At 40.9% G+C, this 17,423-nt stretch overlaps 2 protein-coding genes across 3 annotated transcripts; both read right to left on the bottom strand.

Annotated features, from left to right (window-relative positions):
* Nucleotides 1–109: 109 nt before the first annotated feature.
* On the bottom strand, nt 110–7,493 carry sephs1 (selenophosphate synthetase 1). 2 transcript variants are annotated; one of them, XM_049575044.1, is made up of 10 exons: nt 7,404–7,493; nt 5,284–5,406; nt 5,063–5,159; nt 3,859–3,962; nt 3,621–3,728; nt 3,251–3,405; nt 3,054–3,144; nt 2,851–2,950; nt 2,229–2,441; nt 110–1,418 (listed from the first exon to the last, which is right to left on the bottom strand). In XM_049575044.1, the coding sequence occupies exons 2-10, from the start codon at nt 5,377–5,379 to the stop codon at nt 1,204–1,206; spliced, it is 1,179 nt and encodes a 392-aa protein (XP_049431001.1). In that variant the 5' UTR covers nt 5,380–5,406; nt 7,404–7,493; the 3' UTR covers nt 110–1,203. The 2 variants fall into 2 exon arrangements, with proteins under 2 accessions (XP_049431001.1, XP_049431002.1); XM_049575045.1 differs by lacking the exon at nt 7,404–7,493 and adding an exon at nt 7,247–7,359.
* A 1,029-nt stretch (nt 7,494–8,522) lies between these two features.
* bend7 (BEN domain containing 7) lies at nt 8,523–15,927 on the bottom strand. The gene is made up of 10 exons (XM_049574568.1): nt 15,663–15,927; nt 15,039–15,116; nt 14,598–14,951; nt 14,182–14,298; nt 13,756–14,099; nt 13,291–13,398; nt 12,995–13,112; nt 10,795–10,908; nt 9,446–9,487; nt 8,523–8,945 (listed from the first exon to the last, which is right to left on the bottom strand). Exons 1-10 carry the CDS (start codon nt 15,724–15,726, stop codon nt 8,887–8,889), a joined length of 1,398 nt encoding a protein of 465 aa, XP_049430525.1. The 5' UTR covers nt 15,727–15,927; the 3' UTR covers nt 8,523–8,886.
* Nucleotides 15,928–17,423: the final 1,496 nt, after the last annotated feature.

The following is a 17,423-nucleotide window of genomic DNA, read 5'->3' as shown; positions in this document are numbered from 1 at the left end:
AAATCACTAAAAAATGAATTCATCATGCTGTTAACTGATTACTATTTTCCATTTTTTACACATTTCAACAACCACTTTTAATATATGAAAAACAGACAGGAAAACAATCTATTATAAGAGAAGTTTATTTTAAGAGATGGGGTGGAGGTCGCATCTTTTTTCCTGATATCCATATGAACATGTACAGAGGCCTTCCAGATTCATCCAGGCTATTAGGACAAACAAGAACGATCTGGACTTTCATCAGCTGGAAGCTTCATCGGTAAGTCAGACTGCTCACAGCAAACTTAAGAGAGCAAAACTAAATGCGCCGGATCTCCAACACAGGCAACAGCCAATAAACTCACTGATCAGAGTGCTTATTGTTAACCCAGACTGCTTTTTACAGTTGCACAATTGTGTGACCATATAATGCAAACTCTATACACCATATTACCTTAAATATGATGACATATTGGGAATGCAGATGGTAGAGGGGTTCATCTCCTGAGGGGTGTGCAGATTTCTTCTCATCTATGACTTTAGACAGTAACTGTTATGTCACATTTGACCTGTTACGTTAACATGAGCGGCAAAAACAAACCATTTTCTATTTGAATATTTATTAGTTTTGGTGGGGACAATACAAAAAGTCAAAGTAATAAAAAAACAAACCATTCTGGTCACACTCCGTTTCTTTCAAGGCATCAGTTACAGCAATGAACTAAAACTACGCTTTATAACTGTACAAAGTGAATGGACAAACAAAAACACCACCATACGGTCCGCTTGCTGGGTGAGAGCAATTTTGAAAGACCCAAAGAGGCAACAGACACCAGACTTCCTAGGATTCAAAATGAATCAACAGTATCGCGTTATTGTCTTCATCATCATCACTCTCTTATCCAAAGCTGCCTGCCAATCACGCATGTATAACATAACAGAACACAATAGACACGAAAGGCAAATGGATTTTAAGTATGCACTAATTCTTACCAATTTTTTATCATGGGGATACTGCAGGTTGAGTCCACGGGTTGATGACACGCCCCTTTGGCCACTGCGTGGGGCTGTTTTTCATGTAGATACACGCCAACCCAGTCTTTTCTGTGTACATACTATTGTGTGTATATATTTCAACACTCTAGGATGGTTTTTGTAGTTTATGTGTCTAAAAACACTCAGCAGAGCAGAGGTTCCGGTCTGTGATGCAGCAAAGGAGGATTAAGAAGTTGCACCGGGAGTTGGGTTGACATTCTGTGTGGCTGCTTGCGGTGCCACCTCTATGATCCGTGGTTTGTCAATGATGCGAGCAGTGCGGTTTCCTTTCTCTACAATTCCGATGATCCACGCTTGGTGGCCCTCGCCGTATTTTGGGGATTTGATCTCGGCACAGAAGCGGGCGGCCTGCTCCCGAGGCAGACAGATGAGCAGGCCTCCTGTAAAGATGAAGAGATTTTGTCAGTCACAAGGGGCTCAAATGATATTTTTATAGTGTAGTGATGCTGGTGAGTGCTCATTTCTATTACCGCACGCGGGTGCTGGCTGTGATACTGATCACATTACTGATGTCCTGGGGCACAGGGCCCAGGTGCCATTAGATGTGGCTGCAGTGCAATAGGTCTCATCCTATTTTCTGACTGATATTACTGACTCTCTGTTGAGATCTTTGTGTCCCTCAGGGCTACGTTCTTGGCCCAGGGTTGTTCTCCTTTCACTTGGACATATCATTATTAGTTTTTCTTTCTTAGCAATGTGTGATGGGTGACACTCAAGGATTGGATGAGCATTGCTTCAAAGGTACATATGACCTTCAGCCCAACTTCAAACTGTACGAACTCATATTCTTAGGACTGTTAGCAAAAGTATGTCAAATTATTATGTAATTACATTTTTTCCTACTTAAAATGTTCCCATCTATTATGGCCTGTAGTCTCTCCGTGCTGTAAAACTATTCACACTCATCTTGTCCCAATTAGACTAATCAGACTGCCTAAATAAATTATGACTGGATAAACTGCAGCTGATTCAGAATGATACAGCAGGGATTTTTGCAAAACCAACACCAAGGGTGACTTAATATCTGTTGTAATAGGCCCAAAACTATGCATCAGCTCTTCTACTGACTTGTGAAGCACTTTGTGAGGTTCAATCCACACATGTGCCACATAGTCAGTCAATAAACTTTACATTCAAAATATACAGTGGTTAAGGAAGAAAGACAAAAACAGATCCATGTATACACACACCTGATGTTTCAGGGCAGGTGCCGTGCATGAGTCCAAACATGTTCCCACAGGCCTTGGACACGGCGGCCATCTTGGCGAGCACCGGGAGGTTGTGGATGACAAATGACACTTCACTTCGTTGTTGCCGTGCCAACGTCTGAGCGTGGCCAAGGATGCCGAACCCTGTGATGTCGGTGGCCGCGTGAGCGTTGAAGGTGTGCATGAGACCAGCCGCTACATGGGGAGACAGTGAGAGAGAGAGGAAGAGACTTAGAAGGGCATCGGGATGATTAACTGGTTAATTAGAGATGTGTACAACATTTTCATGACTGAAGATTAGTCAGTGGTAACAAATAAAGATTACTCAGTTTGTGTTGATATTCACAAACGCTGTTACTCACTGTGGAACAAACACTGTGTGTCATCTTAAAAGCTAACAAATAGCCATTATGGTGACCAATGCTGTACTTCAAAAGAAATGTCCTCCATTCATTGTTTCCCTGCCACAACAGCTGATGTAATTATGCCCAACCTAGCATGCTAATTAAAAACAATGAAAATAGTCTATTTAAATAAATAAATAAATAAATAAACAGGCTTTGACTGCTAATCAGTTATCTGGACACATTCGTAATGGTTTTACCCGTCCTGTTGAGCCGAGCCATGTTCATCATGGCTTCATGGTAGGCCAGCTCTACATCCTCCTGGGTCACAACCAGCTTGATCTTGTTCCACTTCTCAGGCTGAGATATAGAAAACATACACACCCAGTGGCATCAGTGTATATCCTAAAAATAAAGAAATATCCAGACACAATGAAGAGTGTAATGAGTGAGGTGGACTTACGATATCTAGCCACTGATGTACTGCGACGGCCACTTGTGTTCCGAGTGGCTTGGTCAACACCAACACATCTCCTGGCACTGCGTTATCTGGCCTGAGAAATATAAAACATTGCATCATCAGGATTTTTTGCAAAACAACAAAATAATATGTAATATATAAGTAAGGACATATGTAGTAGGGACTCATGCTATACATACATGATAAATTCGTTGGGCTGGCAGACTGTGGTAGCAACTCCTCCCATCACCACCCAGGGGTTGAGCACTGTCTGTCCTCCTGTTACAGATGTGCCGGCCTCCTCTGATGCGTCCTTGAACCCCTGGATGATCAGTGGCATGACTTTGTCTCTCTCCTGTAAAGACCCAGGATGTTCAGAGCATAGACAGGGAGCACAACAGAAAAATAAAAACATCATTCTTAACACCCTGAAATAATTCCTTAAAAATGATTCTCTGCAATGAGTGGTATTTTGGTTTGTTCAACCACTACCTCTTCTTCAGAGCTATTTGGCTGAAACAAGACCCAACAGTGAACGCATCAGCTGACATCAGCTGACATGCTTCTTACCTTTTCTGACATTTTGTTGCTGACTCCCAGAAGCATTAACATGTTGTCACACTCTGTCACTCCCATGGCATACAGGTCACTTAGAACATTGGCACAAGCAATTCTTCCCTACAAGATAGAAATAATGAAGTTAAGAACATTAAGGGTTGGTGTATGTAGTCACACTAAATAATACAGCCAACAGCAACATCCTTCCATTTGTCAGTAAAAGTATTATCCATATAAGAGGAGGTCATACCATCATGTAGGGGTCATCCACAATGGGGTAGATGTAATCTGTTGTCTGGACGAGAGAAAGGCCTCCATGTCTAAGGGGGATCACACAGGTGTCCATGCCTATGCCTTCAAAATAAAAGAGCTCTGTATGTGATATTTTGATAAAGTTTGTGTAATCTTTACCAACGAGCATATTTGACTGCCCGGCTTGATGTCAACTGTTTTGGTGTGAGTTGCCAAGTGTTGGGGATATCGGCTGTAGAGATGTCTGTCTTCTTTCAAATATAATGGAACTAGATGGCACTCAGCCTGTGGTGCTCAAAGCTCAAAAATATGTTTTACAAACTCAACAGCAATATCTTTTTCCAGACCCCATGATCAGCCTATTCAACATAATCCACAGACCTTGTTGTGAGCAGTTTGTAGAACTTTTTTTTCTTTCTATTGAACTACACTTACCGACTGCATCCCTGTGCAGAGGGAAGCATGCATCTACTCATGATGAGAGGCTTGTGCTTGTGAGAACACGAGATATAAACATTAATGGCGTCCTCCTCTGCTGAGCTGCAACGTTACTTTGATAGTGGTGCTAGGTGAGCTAGCAGTAGAGGCACGCCTGATATCTCCAACACTTAGCAACTCACACCAAAACAATCTAGCTTGATAAATAACACCACAGGTAAGAGGAAAAATACATTAAGGAGTGACCTGTCCATTTAATGGAGAAAGAAATCATCAAATTACTCTCATGTCAGTCTGTTGACACTGGTAGCCTGTCCATTTCAGAACTAAGGGGGCAGGGTTTACTCAAAACCCTTACGGCAATTAAATATTTTGTACCCTGAGGTATTTCTTGCTCCCTCTGTAAATGATAGCCAACAATGTTCATCCATTTGGAGCTTACATAAAACACAGCAGGATGTCACTGGTGTGGAAAAGGGAAACACGCTTATAGTTTCATAGCAAGCAATGTAGTCTTCAATGCCACAACAAAACTGGTTTTCAAGCACAGAGAAGAATTCGTGGCACACCTTAGGGAGTGTCCCGTGAAGAACTTAATTTAGTCATCTTCCCATATTTGACAATATAACATATGTTTAGCATTTTATGAGTCATTCTTGTTGCTGTCAGAACAGCTACTGTTGCTTGTTTAAGCCGTACTGCTGGTAAGCACTTATTAACTTCAGTTATTTGTTAATATAGTGCTATGTGAAGGTCATTATTACCTAATCGGGGCATAACTGCCCCCAGGAACTGTTCATCCTCTTGATAGTGGTTCTCCTGTAGGGTTTCTAGTAGCTTCTGTAACACATCTTGGGGCACCTGTGACCAACAACAATAACCACCATTTTCATGCATTGCTTTTATATCATATTTCTTAATAATTTGCAGAGCTATACAAAGACAATAATGGCATCAAAGGCAGATTTTGAAAAGGAGAGCCAACCTTGCAGCCTGTGCCCTTGAGCTCAGCAAAGCGTGTGAGCCTAAAGTTCTTGTCCAGCTCATAGCTTTCGGGGTTAAAGGACTCCCTCACTGACATGTCTGAAGAAACTCTGGGTCTTCACCACTAGAACCACAACAAAGGACAGAAGGGAGAAAACAGGTGATTAGAAACACTGTTTTAATGACACAGGGGGGGGCGAGGACAACTGTGTTCATTGTGTGGTCTTGATAAACAATAATTATAATAAAAACATCAGCCTCATTCACAACACTGCATCACACATGAAATTATCCACAAACGTTCTCCCATGTGCATAATTTCAAGTCAGTAACTTCAAGTACAAATGAGCTTCTGTAAAGTCTGAAGCCACAGCACGCAATGAATCCTGCCTGTGTGGCTTATAATATTAGTCTATGTGACTGTGTCAGAGGGCTACTGATTTAAGTCTGTTGTCATCTTTAGGACTTTAACTATCAATTATTTAAAATTTCAATCAATCTTAATTAAGCAATAAATTATTTAGCCCATAAAATGTCAGAATTTCATAAAAGCCCTTGCTAACACTTTTAAATATATCTTGTTTTGTGTGATTAACAGCCCAAAACCTAATGATATTCAATTTATTATTCAGTTTACAAATATATAAAACAGAGAAAAGCAGCAAATCATCACATGAGAGAAGCTGGAAATGATTTTCACAATTAACTGATAAACAAAACTGTTGCAGATCAATTTTCTGTGGATCAAATAATCAATTGACTAATCAATTAAGCACTTGTCATCTTTTGTCCTGGTGACAGAGATAAATGCAGCGCTGAATCAACATTTAATAACAATAAATAACATTGTTTTGTACACACAATATCAGACACACGATACCAAAGCAACCAAACACCATAAGTCACAGATAAAAGCATCGCCAGAAATACATCAGTGCCTCTCTGGTGTATCTCAACATTTAATGAACAGTTCACCAGTGTGGTATTTTTGTGCATTTATAGTGTTGATGATCCAGATAAATGTATACTGGGGGTAAAATTACATTGCTACTGTTTGAATTAGGAAAAGAAAAATCAAGTGCATTTTCATTTTCAGGCACAAAATAAATTAAATTCTGTCAGTTTAGTGAGGAGACAAATATTGGTAGGGGTTATTAAAGCTTAAGGTGCACACTAATAAACTGTTAGAAACTGCAAAAAATCCAAAACTTTTCAATATCATCAGTTTGACACTTCAGTAACATCTTTATGTTCCACACACCCACCCACCCCTGGTAACATAAAACTTTGAGCTGGTGTGTGCTGATAAACTCTGATATTTTTAGTTCAATCAAAGGTGACACATGAATGACCCGGTTTGACATGAAAGTGGGTAATCTAGACCACCTAACAGAGAAGCCAGGCATGTTATTGGTTACTTATAACCCCGGTTTGTTGTATAATTGCTTAAGTAAGGGGCCTCTGTCGGTACACACAGTGGGAGTGTTCAAGAGCCAAAATGCTGCAAAGTTCATTCAACCCTGAGACACTGGCTAACAATATCAGTGTTGACTACCCGGTGTACACACTACATTATAAACTACAGTGCGCTCAGGTTTGAGACAATAAGTGCTGATAGTGACAGCCACATGTCTGACATTTGTGTTTGTTTTGCTGAAAATGCAGTTTCCGTTTCCATGCTAGCTCCTGCAAACGCTGATCAATGCATGAGGTGATGGGCATAAGCAGCTCTGAGCAACAAAGAGCTGGGACCGTCCGAGTGTGCCAGCTGTGCTACATGTAGAAACACACACTGTACAAGCTGCAGCTTAAATGTGACACACAGTTGGATAACATAGCGCCAGCTCGTTGCACATGTAAGTTAAAAAGTTGCCGTAGAGCGCCGAATAAAAATGTCGGCGGCGGAAAAAATTAACCCTTTCCTGTCCCTCGCCATGCGATGTGTGCAACATCGGAGTTCGTACCCATAAAACAGCAGTAAACATGCTACTTGTGCAAAGATTGCAATGGTGCGGTGCAATAGAAGTGTTTACGATCGCCCTAAATGCAAATTTAGGACCAAAGCGGAGTTATATTCTTGCAACATTTCCCCTTTAATTGCTCTGTCCAGTTTATCCTTACCAGCCTCACGTTAGCGGTGGATCCCAACAGAAGAGCGGGGACGGCACCAGAATGCATTGGGGCCAGAATCGGGCGTCCTCGGCGAAAGCCTGACGAAAAATAAAACAAAATTGTCTTCGAACTCAAAAATAGACGACTAAAAAAATAAACTATCATATATTATCATACATAATTTAATGAAGATTCATATGAGACCACGATTCGTCTTTACAAAACAATATATGGTGTCTTACACGGAGAGGAATCTCACAAGAGCTCAAAGGGTCCTCTGCCTGTACAGCGGCGGCTTCAACATCCCCTTTAATGAACTGTGAAGTCTGGCAACAAAATCTCTACAATGGAGTGTACCTTTAATTTACTGTTTTCCCTCCAATTGCACTTACAACAACACAACATTGCCTTTTGTCAGTTTATGTACTTAATAAAAGCCGAGGCTCATAAAATATATCAAATATGCAATTGTGAGTTTATATTTGACATTATTATGTCAGTATTGCAACACATATGTTTGCCACAGTGCTTTTTAACATTAAAACAAATCCATTCCTGTTTGTGAAGATGTTTCAGGAGGAAATCCAACAATATGAAGTCTTTTTCTCATTTTATCTTTTGTTAAGTTTGCTGTCTAGCATATAAAAAACAACACAAAGACTAAATGTTCAGGAAATCATATTTAATATTCATTTTATATGCACAGAGAGCCAAAAATTAAAAGTAATTCATCACAATATTAACAACAACAGCACACTTGATATGCATAGAGCCTAGAGATTCTAATAATGAAAACAAACTATTCATAGAATACTGTATATTTTATATTTTCAGCCAGATGTCGCCTATTAATATTTTTAATTGGCATAACTGGCCAAAAATACATCAGATATTTTTTTGGATGTGATGTTTGTGATTAAGGTTGATGCTGCACTGCACGTTACACCCACTGAAGTACTGGTCACTTAAAAGGCACAATTCACAATGGAAAACCTCCCTTAAAAAGTAATTTGTGCAAAATATACAGATGCTATACTGTTACAGTATTTCATCTTAGACTTGTGATTCTTCTTAGTTATGACATATGAGAACTAGGCAAGTTAAAGCTATAGCCTATAATGTAAACAGTAAGTCATTTCTGAACATAAAAATGAGCTGACATTTTTTAACCACTGTGTAGTTCAGTGTCTGTTGGCTTAAATCCCAGATCCCAATATCTGTCTGGTGAAAAGTCTCATGGACCTTAAAAGATGGAGTGCGTGTGTGTGTGTGTGTGTGTGTGTGTGTGTGTGTGAGGGCAGGAGGGAGAGGATATCATTAGGCAGGCGTCTTCCTCATTTGGTCCTACTGTTTTTTTTTTCCATTTACATCCATAACACAGAGAAGATTACAGCTGCAACGGAAATATCTAAAGTGGCAAAATGCATCAAGTTAGAGAAGTAATGAGAACAAACAACAGATCTGCTGTAAGGCCACTGTGGCAACCCTTGAATCAACCAGTCATGTTCACCACCGCCCCCTCCACACTCGCAGTCTTGTTATAGTCACAGCCTGTAAAGAAAGGAAGAAAATAATGTTAACATTTTACATATTACTACCATAAAAGCCACAACACATTTAATGGGTCTGATAGCCTTACTTGAAAAAAAATAAAACTAAGAGAGCAGAAGGAGACATGCTACTGTGGCAGCGAGGGAAATAGAAAGGTGAAAGAGGGGATAAGGTGCATGGTGTGAAGATAATTAGCTGACATTTCGGGAAGCTGCGTGAGAATGTCAAATGTCACAGCAACAGCGTGACAAAGACGAGCCAATGAGCGAGCCAGCAGCACCAGTTTGTGTGTGTTGTGAAGTGGTGAGACGTGAAGACATTGTGGGCTCAGAGGGGGTGCTGATGGAAAGATGGTGTGAGATTGTATACCGACATAGGACCTGCAGGTGCAGACAGAAACAGACACAAGTAGACAACTAAATAAATGGGTAGGCTTGTGCGTGTCTGTGTGTGTGTGTTAGCTGCCTGCATGTGTGAAAATTTTAATATGAGGTCCATACTTGTGGAAGGTCCATTTACGGCTTCTTCTGCTTCTGCAGCATCTAAGGAGTCAAAGGATGAACATGGTTTACCTGACTTGTTCACAGAAAGCATCTTCTTTGACTGATAATTTTGTATGTGAGCCTGTTCACACCTGATGTTAACATGTGTCTTGGCTTATTGGACTACAAGTGGACTGCTCAAAGTCTGCCTGTTCACACCTGTCATTAGAATATGTTTCCACATGCCTTGAGTGACTACTTGTGATCAGATTGCACTTTCCTGCCCTATGTGCAAATAAACGCCTGCATAATTTCAGTTTGCAAAGGCCAACAAAGCAGCAACCACCGGGGCTGAAAAATGAGGTCAGTGCAGAAGTTTCAAAAATTGCAGCTCCTTGAATGGCTACTTAAAGCTCCAGAAGCAAGTCAATCCCCACAGACACCCATGTGAAAATGCCCACGTTTACAGCATAAATAAAAATGTTTACAGCTTGGTAAGTGTTCCCCATTCATGACAACTGTACAGGTACTCACTTGGTTACATTTCGTCAAGGCTCAAAGTTATGCATATTTAAGGGTGTGGCCGCATGAAGTTGTCTGCAAGGCGTCACTATGGTCTGAGTCAGCTCCACTGTCTCACCTAAATATGGTCACTTCTACCTTCAAACAAACAAGATGGCGATGGCCAATTGGTTTGTAACAAGAGTCCACAAACCAATTGGTGATGTCATGGCGGCTATGTCCATTATTTCATTAAGTCTGTGGGCTGAATGGAGATTTGTCTATGGCTATGCACTCACTGGTGAGAGTCTGCCTGCACACACAGAGTGACAAAGCTAACTGTTTAATGGGTTTAATGACGGTGTTATACTCTTTCAGTGTTGGTGTGAGTTTGTTGAGACTGTTTAACAGCTGCTGCTGTATTAGCTTGTGCTAAGTGGGCAAACTGACAGTCCTTTGGTGCTGGGTCTGCTGGCAGGGAGTCTATATGCAAGGATGTCATCTGAGTAGGTGGTCCTTTAATGTGGCCCAGCTCATATTAGCGCACATACTGCTGACAGAATGGCCATACACGGCCCAGACCACTGAATGTGGTCTGAGTGATTAGATCTCAAGATGCATTGGGTGAAATGGATGCATTCACACCTGTATTTAAAGCTGTCCATTTGAGGTCCAAACACCCAAAACTCATGTAATTACCAGGTGTAAACAGAACCTTTGTAACTGACTCATACTAGTAAACTTACTGCATTAATAATAATAGCTAAACTTCCTTTGATCACGCTCACAAACTCTTTGCATATTATGAGTTTACAACTACCCCAACAAAAGAAAGCAAAAAGGGGAAACAGACTTCATAGCAGTACCTCTTTTCAGCCTCCTCCTGGCAAGTTTGATCTGATCTTGAAGGATCTGAACCCAGTCTCGTGGCCCGGGCAACTTCTCTATTCTGTGTTCAGTGCAATATTTCTCTGTAAACACTAGACAGAGTTCACACAATGTGTCATTATTGTTGTACCCTGGTACAAAGAGCAGTGGTGCCCCCCCCACATTTTTCATAGAGGTGGCTAGATGGGGCCCCTGGAAATCTTTGGGTGGCACACCAAAACTAAAAATCCTAATGGAATTTCAGGAATTCAGTTATACTGTTAAAGTATACAGGCTAGTTGAAAACTATTTCAATACCAGTACAGTAAACATTTTGAGTTCCACAGCAGTCCTTTTTTATTGTGTTATGTATCTATACAAGTTTGTCAATTCGTTGTCCTTCAAATAGACCGGTTGTCCTTTTCCTTAATGAGACAAATATACAGCTTTAATTTGAAGGATCACATTGATTGTAGAGAGCAAAACATTTCATGGAAACAAGCCTTTGCAAGGGGAGACTCGTGGGAAGCAATGGAAACCCATTTTCATTCAGATATCTTGAGGTGAGAGAGTGGAACGTAGATGAAACGCTGAACAATATAACTGTTTTTTTGTTTGACTTTTACCTTGGGTAAGATGGGACACTGCAATCAAACTTGATATCCACCTGGATTTGGCACAGCTATATTCTATTTCACCATTTTCACCAGCAGGATGCAGGCATGTTACAAGCTGGCTGGTGATGTCAATGTATTGGTTGTTTACTTATGAGTGCTAAGTACAGCACTGTTCTTCAGACTAGTGTAACTGGTTTTTAACTTAAGTGTTGATACAATGAAGTTTGAGAGTTTTAATGAGGTCCAAAGAACCAAGGACAAAGTTAAAAACCAATAACCAATGCTTTCTGAGCCAACAGGACCAAATATGGTGATGAAACCTGTTCCCATAGAGTTGGACGACAGCAGTGAAAGTATGAGTGAAGAGCTGCCTGAACTTGATTTTTAATGTCCGGTTGTTGCAGCTGACAAACCACAAAAAACACTTCTCAACACTTGATCAAGTTGTCGCACCACAACAACACAAGATGCTTATAACTTTATATTAACGTTATTTTGTCGCAGCTAACATAGCTTCTGTTAGCCTAACCCAGTGGTCAAGTCCACAAGCCACCTTATATCACAGTCACCATCATCCCCGCCAATAGAAGCTGAGTCAAACGGAAGTTTCCTCTGTATCACAAAGCATTGGTCAAATAAACAAATTGTATGACTCCCCTCGGTGGTGCCAGTTAGGTTTAACATTTGTGAGCCCATCCTCTTCTCGACGTACATAATAAACATTTATCCTTGACATAAAGACACCACCAAGATGTTGCTGGCTTGTTGGTAAAATTCTGGAAACGAAAAGCTCCCTCCTCAGCAACAGAATCAGCTTCTAACATCAGGCTAGTTGATTATGTTAGCTTCGCCTTGGATCATAAACCAAAAATTTTACTCAGCTTACTCCTCACCACTTTTGTAGTGGCTCCTCTCCTGGAATTATATATACAATTTCCAATTCTTGCTTCAAAACAAAATATAAGCTGGACCTGCTGCACCCTATGCCAGCACCGCCACCAGGGAGCACCAGCGATGCAACTTGTGTATCATCTGTCTGTAACTACATGGCTTTGTGTACATTTGTGCACTACTCTATTAAAAAACATCTCATACACAGGTCATAGAAAACATATCGCCATCAAAGGACAAAACATGCTTTATATCACCACGTTTACCAAGCCTACCTTAACAAATTGTCCTGGCAAGCAATAGAGATGAACCATGCCACTGATGTCACCAGCTAGCTTGTTGTAAAATGGCTGCATCCTGCTGGTGAAAATGTTGAAATACAGTCTAGTTTTCTGGCAAATCTAGGTGGATATCAAGTTTGATTGCATTGTCATATCTTGCCTTGCCTTGCTGCATATTGTCCAGTGCTTCATCTCTATTTTAAAGTACCAATGGATGCTTTTGGTTGTCCTGTTTAATAAGATTTCAACTTCAGCTTAAAAAATGAGTGCATCACAGCCTGTTGGCCTTTAAATGTTTTTGCTGGGGGGCCAGTGTGGGGCAGCAATTATATCAGGGGGGCCATTGACCCCCCGATACTCCCCCTTGGAGGCACCACTGACAGAGACTGATTAAGTCTTTTGTATCGTACCTTTAATAGCACCCACAATGTTCTGGTCCAAGCCCTTACGGTTATCATTGAGCCCTCTCTTCCTTTTGCCATTTGGCAAGGAGTTAGCCAGCGTCGTATCGTCAAAGAAGGCACACACCTAAAACACATAAAGCTCCATGTTAAATATTGTTGAGCCCTTTGCAAATGTATCTTAATATAAGTAAATTATTAGATGTTTGTTGTTGTAGTTTACAGTAAAATGTGCCACATGACTGATGTGTTAACCACAATCAGAGGGCCAGTGAATTGGCTCTTTAAAAGGTATTGATGCGCACCAGTTTGCGGAACAGCAGGCTGCCAGAGCGTGTATAGTTAACCAGAATGGAGTCCAGCTGAGCCTTTGAAATATACACGTCATGATCCTCTGCAAGACGCACCTCAGACTGAAAAAGAATCAAATAAGAGATACTGAGGACTGTGAAGTAATAAGGGATAATGGTGAATTAAAACATAACAAGATTAATTCAGTTTTTAGTTGTTGCTTTTTTAAGGAGTTCTAGCCTGAAGTCATAATGTTGTGTGATTTTTCAGATACTTGTTAGACTCAGTGTAAATATAATGAATACATATAGATTTAAAAAACCTTTTGAGGATTCATTCATCAGAAAGATTGAGTTCAAATTCATGAATACTGTTTCTGTGGAGTGCAGTACACTCAAATCATAAATTAGAGCTACCAGTTAAGTACAGAAACTCCCCTGGCACATGTACATTCATGAACATGCCATGTGACATATTACCTGCTGAGGTTCCCGTAGCTGGTTCAGGAGAGGATCTTGTCTGTTGTTGACAGTTACTGGATTATTCTGAGGTGGCGGCACAGAAACCTCAGAGGAGACGGGATGACTGTTGGGTGTAGTTGAAGCTTGCTCTGTCTCACATTCCTCCCTCTTTACAGATTCTGCAGGTGCAGCTGTACACGCCGATCCCTCCAGAGGGGCAAGAGCTGCTTTTCTTGTACTAGACACAGTCAGGGGTGCTTTATATATTGGCCTCCTCTTACGGGGCCTACAGCGAGGAGCGGGGCCCGGACCAAGACGGGGTTGGCATGGTGATGCTGCCTGTTCCTGTCTCTCCAAGGATGCTAGAGAAAAATAAAGTAACACATTATAATTTCTCTTTCTCACTTCTTCACAGTGTGTGAGTGTTTGTGTTCATCCACTGACCTTTTTGAGTCTGCATCAGCCTCCTCATGGCTCGCAGTTCCTGCAAAATAGCTTGCAAGGTGCCCTTACAGTTACACATACAGCAGGGGGTTTCAGGCGCAGCAGGAGGGATCACATCTGCTGGACAGACAGTATCAGGTTGCTAAGAAATTGTCTACTTTAACATGCATACTCATACCAGTGCAATGTGCTTCCTTGCCATGCCATTGATAAGAAAGTGTGTATGTGTGTGCATGAGTGTTTGACTGTGTTGTATGGATAAAGTGTCCGCCTTCCACACAAATGTCTCTGTATTTGTTTGCCCTTCTACAACAGTCACTATCTCATCTCTATTCTATCAGCATTATTGTTTTCTATGGGAAATTAGTGCTGTGTTTATTGGTCTTCTCCTCCTGAAACCTGCTGTGGTACCCTACCATTCGCTTCGTTCACTTTGATCAGATCCTTGGTGTTGTTGAGGACCCTCAGAGCTTTGGAGCGGGTGCTGTACTGACCAAAGCCTGGACCGTTTCCGGCGGAGGTAGATATGGATGAAGGTGAAGGCCCTGGGTCCTCTGCAGAGTTCCAGCTGTTGCTCTGGTGGTCGTGCGATACAAGAGATGAGGGTGCAGGCTGATGCACCCAGGTCAGGTGCTGATCCTGGGGCTCCTTTGTTAGGCTGTCCTGCTCTGTTACCACACGCTGATAAGCCCTGCCAGACTTATCACTCAGAAGCCTCATCATTCCTGTTATTTGCCTCTTGATCTCCACACCCTCATCCCCCAGCCAACCTAGATTGAGAGAGAGAAGGGTGTTGGTATAATTAGTGTGATCTGCCTCTGTGTGTCAGTGAAATTAATTCTTATAATGGCACATACCATCAGACACAGCAGCATCCTTAGGCTCTCCTTTGGCGTCTTTGCAGTTGGAATTCATAATATATGAAGGGGCAAAATCTGAAAATAAAATGTTTTGTCGTGAAGCAACAATAATGAAATTAAAACTTAATTTCACATAATGCTCTGTTTGACAAATAGTTGCATAATGATGTTGCGGCCTTTTGCATTGCAATAATGGAGCTTGTGCAGGCTGACAGGGACGGTGATGTCAACCAAAGCAGAACCCCCCCTCCCATCCCATGCAGAAACCACCACCTGTAGGTGGTATGAAGAAGTGTAGCCAAGAGAGGTGGCCTGGATTGCTTCAGCAGAAAGTGAATAGTAAGCTGCATGCCCAGAATGCGCAACATGTTTTCATATTTTGGACTATTTCTTTAATTAATTCAACCTTGAATCTACACTGAGACTGACGTCCTGGAAGGGTTTTACGTGAGACTTGAATCAATAGAGTTAGCTGCTGGTTATAACCGAGGCACAGACTATGGGTATTGTCGTGGCCATCGCTTTTGTTTACAGAGTCGCCTCTGCTGGCACACAGCGCCAGACAAACACCCAGACACAGACGCGCGTCTTGCAAGGTCTTGCATTCATTCAGCAGCCTACCTTCATCCGTGACCAGTTTAAAGCTCTGTGACTTCCTTCTCCTCTTCCTTTCCCCAAACTCCATCTTCAGGAGGGATTTAGTCTACAGCAAGTCGTGTAGTCGAGAATCGCTCTTCAGAAAGACGGAATCAGTGACTAGGAAACACTCAGCGGAATCACTGTCCGTCTGCCTTATTAATCAGTTAAATTTCTCCCCAGGCAGCGCTACAGATCCTGTCATCGGCACATTGTCACCGTGTTCAGCTCAAATAGACCTGAGAAATGCTACATGTATGATTTTTCCCCCCCCGTTGCCACCAAGGATGCTGGTTCTCCCCTTTCGCCATGTAAATAAATTAATGACTTTAATATTAAAAATTCGTCACATATCCCTTTGCGCCACCTGATGGTATGTTCTCATCTAAAAGGTCGAGTCACAAAATTGCCAGTGTGGTGTCCAAACAATGCACTGGCATTAGAACAAAGGCAGTTATGAGACCACATTGCAATCATAAACTTTTCCCCCCTTAAATTATTAAGAAATTAATAGTTATTACTGTTTTTATTGTTGTTTGGACGACTCATTTACCTGATTATAAAAATAAGTAAATGGCCACATCTCATGTTTGACTGGAGTGAGCAGCAGAAACTCTTTGATAAGGTGGTTGCTCAATTAATTTAATATTTATCAAAGATATTGTCTGTTATGTCAGACAGGACTCAGACTGTGTAAATCCCTTTTCTTTATGCATGTAACGGATATCTATCTCTATCTGGAGCTCATGTTGCGCATCAAAGGATAGATTTTCCCTCCCTCCAGTCATGACCTCGCTTCAGGCAACGGTATAAATTCTGAGTCACTGGCAGAAAATAGGAGGTAGTGTTGAGTCACTTATGACGAGTGCAGGCCAGTTAAATTGATGTTACTTTTTACATTATTCCATCAATTCTCCATTGTCAGCCCTAAACGATTTCAAAAGGTCTAACCATTTTAATCTCAGACCTTGGGAGTAGAGAAAGGACTGATCCTTACACAAACTGTAGCTTATTATTGCATTAATAGAAGTAGGGCATCAGCAGCCTCTTTGCAACTGATTTGTAACTCTATATTGTAGAATATGCAGCAAAATATAGCAACACAAGGTAAAACTGATATAGGCCTATATGTAGGATTCAAATTCATCACTTTGTGAATATGCATGCCAACAATACCATAGTGATGTCAATAAAACTAAGCTATTTGTTTAAAAATTATTTTATTTTTTTCGTGTCCAAATGTCGAAATGCAGTGGCAGAGAAAGAGAGAAGAATAAAAACACGTTAGCCTATTTCATTTGGAACTGTTTTTAAATAATCACTTGAAAAAGATAATTGTATAGCTAGTATAACCCTGGACTCGTTTTTGGATAAATAGCCATGCTAATACGAATACACTATAGGCTACAAGTGTGAACGAACTGAGCTTTGATCAACACCCAAAACAAAATATTGGACTTTAGAAAAAATGTTTTCACTTTTTCCACATAACCATGGCTTATTACAGTGAGTGTATGAATGTTAATCTTGCTTTTTAGTTGCCATTACCCCTTTATATTTATTAGCCTAAATAATATTAGCCTACTGGAGCCTAAAATATCATTATATTACAGTAACTATAAACCTATATCCAAAGAACAACACATTAAACAGTATTTTTGTTGTTTTAATGTGACAAAATGAAAGTGCTTGATCTTATACTAAACTCTATTAGAAGACTAATTTACACTGATTTGAATGGCCAGC

Source organism: Epinephelus fuscoguttatus, linkage group LG4, assembly GCF_011397635.1.
Source record: "Epinephelus fuscoguttatus linkage group LG4, E.fuscoguttatus.final_Chr_v1".
Taxonomy (NCBI): Eukaryota; Metazoa; Chordata; class Actinopteri; order Perciformes; family Serranidae; genus Epinephelus; species Epinephelus fuscoguttatus.
Note: the sequence above shows the minus strand (reverse complement) of the source record. Positions and strands in the feature narration are given on the sequence as shown.

Coding starts and splice junctions, on each gene's coding strand:
- sephs1 (XM_049575044.1), bottom strand. CDS start 5,379: ATGTCAGTGAGGGAGTCCTTTAACCCCGAAAGCTATGAGCTGGACAAG. Junction 3,145..3,250: donor CAGCCCAACGAATTTATCAT/GTATGTATAGCA, acceptor TATATTTCTCAG/GCCAGATAACGCAGTGCCAG. Junction 2,951..3,053: donor TACATCAGTGGCTAGATATC/GTAAGTCCACCT, acceptor TCTATATCTCAG/CCTGAGAAGTGGAACAAGAT.
- bend7 (XM_049574568.1), bottom strand. CDS start 15,726: ATGGAGTTTGGGGAAAGGAAGAGGAGAAGGAAGTCACAGAGCTTTAAA. Junction 9,488..10,794: donor CAGGAGGAGGCTGAAAAGAG/GTACTGCTATGA, acceptor TTGACTCCTTAG/ATGCTGCAGAAGCAGAAGAA. Junction 8,946..9,445: donor CGTAAATGGACCTTCCACAA/GTATGGACCTCA, acceptor CTTTCTTTACAG/GCTGTGACTATAACAAGACT.